Source organism: Penaeus vannamei, chromosome 18, assembly GCF_042767895.1.
Source record: "Penaeus vannamei isolate JL-2024 chromosome 18, ASM4276789v1, whole genome shotgun sequence".
Taxonomy (NCBI): domain Eukaryota; kingdom Metazoa; phylum Arthropoda; class Malacostraca; order Decapoda; family Penaeidae; genus Penaeus; species Penaeus vannamei.
The window spans coordinates 14,248,301-14,252,893 of record NC_091566.1 but is presented as its reverse complement, the minus strand read 5'-3'; the positions used below and the strand labels follow the sequence as shown (position 1 = coordinate 14,252,893).

At 44.4% G+C, this 4,593-nt stretch overlaps 2 protein-coding genes across 2 annotated transcripts in view; both read right to left on the bottom strand.

Moving 5' to 3' along the window:
- Positions 1-750, bottom strand: part of LOC113821247 (uncharacterized) — a 963-nt gene extending 213 nt beyond the window's left edge. Inside the window, exons 1-2 of the mRNA XM_070133377.1 lie at positions 383-750; positions 1-268 (exon numbers count right to left, since the gene is read on the bottom strand). The exon at positions 1-268 is cut by the window's left edge and continues 213 nt beyond it. Of these exons, the coding sequence (XP_069989478.1) occupies positions 1-268; positions 383-750 (636 nt within the window). The remainder of the gene's footprint in view (positions 269-382) is intronic.
- Positions 751-753: 3 nt separating this feature from the next.
- Positions 754-4,337, bottom strand: LOC138864786 (uncharacterized). Its single transcript, XM_070133376.1, has 4 exons — positions 3,351-4,337; positions 2,914-3,166; positions 1,666-2,729; positions 754-1,569 (listed from the first exon to the last, which is right to left on the bottom strand). The coding sequence occupies exons 1-4, from the start codon at positions 4,335-4,337 to the stop codon at positions 754-756; spliced, it is 3,120 nt and encodes a 1,039-aa protein (XP_069989477.1).
- Between the last annotated feature and the right edge of the window lie 256 nt (positions 4,338-4,593).

The window sequence follows — 4,593 nt, the reverse complement described above, 5'->3', positions numbered from 1 at the left end:
AATGTTCCACTTTTGACGCTCTTGGAGGAGAGGTAGATACTCTTTAGACCACCTCTTCCAAAAGAGGTCAGCCAAGTACTGCACCTGCTTCCAGCGCCGACGAGCATTCAGATTCTTGTTATCGGTATTCATGACTGCACCAGGTGAACCCTTCAAGTTCAGCAGCATGCTCGGAGTCAGTGGTTGCAGGCAATCAGGGTCATCCGTAACTCTGGTCAAGGGTCTGCCGTTAATGATGGCTTCAACTTCGCAGAACAGAGTGTGAAGACTATCATCAGTTAGTGTTTGTTGATAGCAAATACCACTCAAAACACGCCTGATAGAGCGAATCTGACGTTCCTAGACTCCACCGAAATGTGAAGCATGTGGTGGATTGAAGCACCATGAGATGCCTCTAGTTGACATGGTGTTACAGATGGCAGTTTGATCAAGAAGCTGGAGCTCCTGGCGAAGAACTTTCTCTGCATCCACCAGGTTTGTGCCATTGTCGGATCTGATGGACTTCACTGGACCTCGTCTTGCTGTAAATCGTCGAAGAGCGTTGATAAATGAGTCCATTTCCATTGAGTCCATGACCTCAATATGGACTGCACGTGATGTTAGGCATGTAAAGACTATGCCATATCTCTTAAGGTTTGACCTGCCTTTCCTGACGAGAAAGGGTCCAAAACAGTCGGTGCCTGTGTGTGTAAATGGTGGCTGGCCTGGTATAATACGATCTTCAGGAAGGTCAGCCATTTCTTGAGTCATTGGTCATGCACAGATGGCCCTGCACTTCATGCAACTCCTTACCACAGAATGTGCAACAGCATTTGCATGTACAACCCAAAATTTTTGTCTTAACTCAGAGAGAAGATAGTTCTGACCACAGTGAGCTAACTTCTCGTGATGCCACCTCACCATCAGCTTCACCAAAGATGACTTATTGGGTAGGATAATTGGATGAGTGGCATTGAAGTGACGCCCAGAGTGTCTTAGGCGCCCACCTACTCTAAGCAAGCCATCTTGTAGAAAAGGTCTTAATCTCACTATCTTGCTTGAGGCTTGTACTCTCCCATCTGGCTTTCGTGACAGAGAGACAATTTCAGATGAGTAGTTCTCTTGTTGAACTAATTTCCATATGTGTGTTTCTGCATCTGTTATTTCTTTGCTATTAAGGCAATTAACGTCAGGCAACTTGGGTACATACTTTCGCTTCAAGAATCGTCTGACCCATGCATGACAACGCACAAACTTCTGCCAGTTCGAGAAACGAGAGGCAAACTCCTCAATGAATGACATTACTGTTGTCACTGTCTCACATACCATGACAGACACCTTTACTTCTACATCATCTTCCAGTGATCCATGTTTAACATCTTCTGGAACTTGCGGCCAGCTGGATTCAGGCTCATGAAGAAATCTTGGTCCTCTAATCCACATTTCAGACGTTAAAAAAGTATCAACATCAAGACCTCTAGATGCAAGGTCAGCAAGATTACTCTTTGTGTCTACATATCTCCAAGCACTTGCTGAAGACAGTTCTCGGATTAGGTTCACTCGATTTGCGACAAAGGTGTGGTAACGAGCCTACTGATTGAACAAGTACTTGAGCACTGAAGTGCTGTCTGTCCAAAAGACTGAATCTTCCAATTTCAACCCCAGTTCCTTTCGTAATTTACAGACCATTCGAGCTGCAACGGTGGCAGCCGTCAGTTCTAGTCTTGGAATAGTTGTCGGTTTCAGAGGTGCAACTCTTGCTCGTGCCATAACCAAAGTGCAGTATACCCTTTCCGAGGCATTTACCATCTTCAAGTAGGAGGCTGTGCCATAACCAGACTGACTTGCATCTGCAAAATGATAGAGCTGATAAGAAATGATGGAACCAAAGGAAATGGGCACTAGGCTTCGTGGCAGCTTAAATCTTGACAATTTTGGTAACTGTTCCCACCATTTTCTCCAACGAGCAGCTTCCTTATCACCCATATTTTCATCCCAGCCTATTTGCATCTGACACATGTCTTGAAGAATCATTTTTGCTGGCAGTGTCAAGGGCGCCACCATGCCAAGTGGGTCATATATAGATGCTACGATAGATAAAACTCCTCGGCGTGTTAGTGGCTTGTCACCAAGGCAGCTTTTGAATGTGAAGCAATCTTCGGCCATCGACCAGTGTACACCCAAGGTCCTTTCAACTGGGAGATCATCCTTACTGAGGTCTAGAGAAGCAACCGACGCATCCCTCTCCGATTCAGGAATCTTCTTGAGCACGTCCTTGTTATTGGCTGTCCATTGGTTCAGACGCCAACCACCTGCATTACAGAGAGCAATGAGATCTTTGATGATTTTTATCAGTCTCTCTTTGTCATCATGGGCCAGCAGGAGATTATCAACATAAAAACTTTGTATTATGGCAGTGACAGCTTGTTCATCAAAAACCTCACCGTGGTCCTCAGCAGTCTTCCTTAAGGCATAATTTACACAGCTAGGAGAGGATCTAGCACCAAAAACATGAACATTCATTCGGTAATCATTTACAGGCTTATTGATATCACCATCTGGCCACCATAAAAAACGGAACACATCACGATCCTCAAGGGGAACCTTGACCTGATAAAACATCTCCTCAATGTCCGCTGTGACTGCATAGTGACCATGCCTGAACCGCATGAGTACCCCTATTAGCTTAGTGGGATGACACACAGCATGATGTGGCATGTACCATATTCTACCATCATTTCGTTCTAATCCTGATGGAGGTACTATTTTAGCATACTGTTTACTTATATTCTTTTCCATTTGAGTGATGTATGTCTCCTTGAGTCTTTTCAGATTCCAGCTTCCTTTTGAGGCTTTTCATTCTACGTACAGCCATTTCACGATTGTTTGGAAGTAGACTACTGTCCCTGAAGGGAAGTTTGACTACATATTTACCCGATTCTTGATGGATGGACTGTGAGATCTTATCAGAGAATAACTTATCTTCCAGCGAATCTTCACGTTGGGAATGAACTTCCTTTTCCCAAAAGTCAGCATTGAAGTGCTCTCGTAAGCACTCGCCAAGATCTTGTGTTGGGGAAATATGATATACCGGGGCAGGCAAAGGATTCCTGGTGCCAGTTGGTCCAAAGACAACCCAGCCAAATCTGGTAAGATAGGCTGAGGGTTCGTCATCAGTCCCATGTCTCTGGTCGAGTATGTGACGGTTCAAAATGCTATTGAGTCCAATTATAAGTTCCACCTCTTGATTGTCGCCAGGCAATCTTTGTAGATCCACATCATTCAGATGAAGCCATTTTTTTAGTCCAGTTCATGGGCATCATGCTGTCAGTAGTTATGCTGAGTGTGTCTGTAATGTACACTTCATTTACGGTAATGTTATTTCCACCGCCTATGCTGCTCAACATAAGTGGTACACGCTCGTTGCACATGAATATTCCATTTTCAGTTTTCATTGCTTGCCTCACTGGTAGGCCTTGGATTCCCAAACGTTGTATTAAGCTTCGAACAGCCAGAGTTGGTGCAGCACCACCATCTATGAAGGCATAAGTGGAGACTCTGTTATTCACTCGGACAGGCAGGATCTTCATCATAATCCTCCCATCAGGCTCACAATCAAGAATATTAGCACAGGGTAGAGCATCTGTTAATGGAGAATTAACACTTGGGGTCACACTTCCCTTGGTTTCTATGCCACCCCCAGTTGAGGAACTAGGTGTACCCAATTTCTCATAACAATCAGGTATGTTCTCATTGCTGAACACCTCAACACTCCCAGTTGGAGATCTCTTGTACTTACAGGATGGTGCAAAACTCTTTGCTATTGGCCGGTGTAACAGTGTGTGGTGATAGTAGGCACCACATCGATCGCACTGGCTCTTGTCATTACAGAAACGATGGCCATGGCCGGGTTTTAAGCAGCGAAAACATAGCTTGTTGTGTGTGACAATATCCCATCGTTCGTCAACATCTTTCCTGTCGAACTTATAACATGCAAAAAGCTTATGTCCTTGGCCATTACAACAGTGGCATTTATCGCTGGTACTTGGGGTCATATCCATTGCATTCATATCCAGAGCATGGACATTTAGACTATTTACAGGCTTCCGAATGATGATGGGTTTATTGGTCGTGTGACTTGGCTTACCTCTTCCTGCTTCAATATAACGTATTTTCTCTGCTAGCCTGGCTTGATCTTTAACAAATTTAACAAGTGCAGAGAATGAACTTGCAGATTTAGTGCCAGGATCTACACATCTCGAGGCCCACTTGGTTCTCAAGTATCTCAGTAGCTTACCAACAATTTTAGATATTGTCTCACGCAACTCCATCCGGCAGATATTATCACCTAAGGCCATCTCTACATTAAATAGGTAGGAGCCGTATTTCTTTAGACCTTCTGCATCTCCAACTTCAATGTCTTTCTATGCAAATAATTTTGAGATGAAGGACTCGAGGAGTTCACTGGAGTTTTCATATTCTTCTCTCAGCATCCTCCACGCTTCGTCATATCCATGGTCAGGTGATAGGTGAAGGCAACCTTCAATAAGGTCCTTTGGTGGGCCATCCAACTGGTTGTAGAGCTGTGTGAGCCTTCGCCTTGGATCATTAGTG

What these genes read in the sequence shown, in the direction of transcription:
- LOC138864786 (XM_070133376.1), bottom strand. Translation starts at nt 4,337, where the DNA reads ATGGCCTTAGGTGATAATATCTGCCGGATGGAGTTGCGTGAGACAATA. An exon ending in GCGGTGGAAATAACATTACC is followed by an intron (nt 3,167 to 3,350) that starts GTAAATGAAGTG and finishes ATACTCGACCAG; the next exon opens with AGACATGGGACTGATGACGA. An exon ending in GTCCATCCATCAAGAATCGG is followed by an intron (nt 2,730 to 2,913) that starts GTAAATATGTAG and finishes TACCTCCATCAG; the next exon opens with GATTAGAACGAAATGATGGT.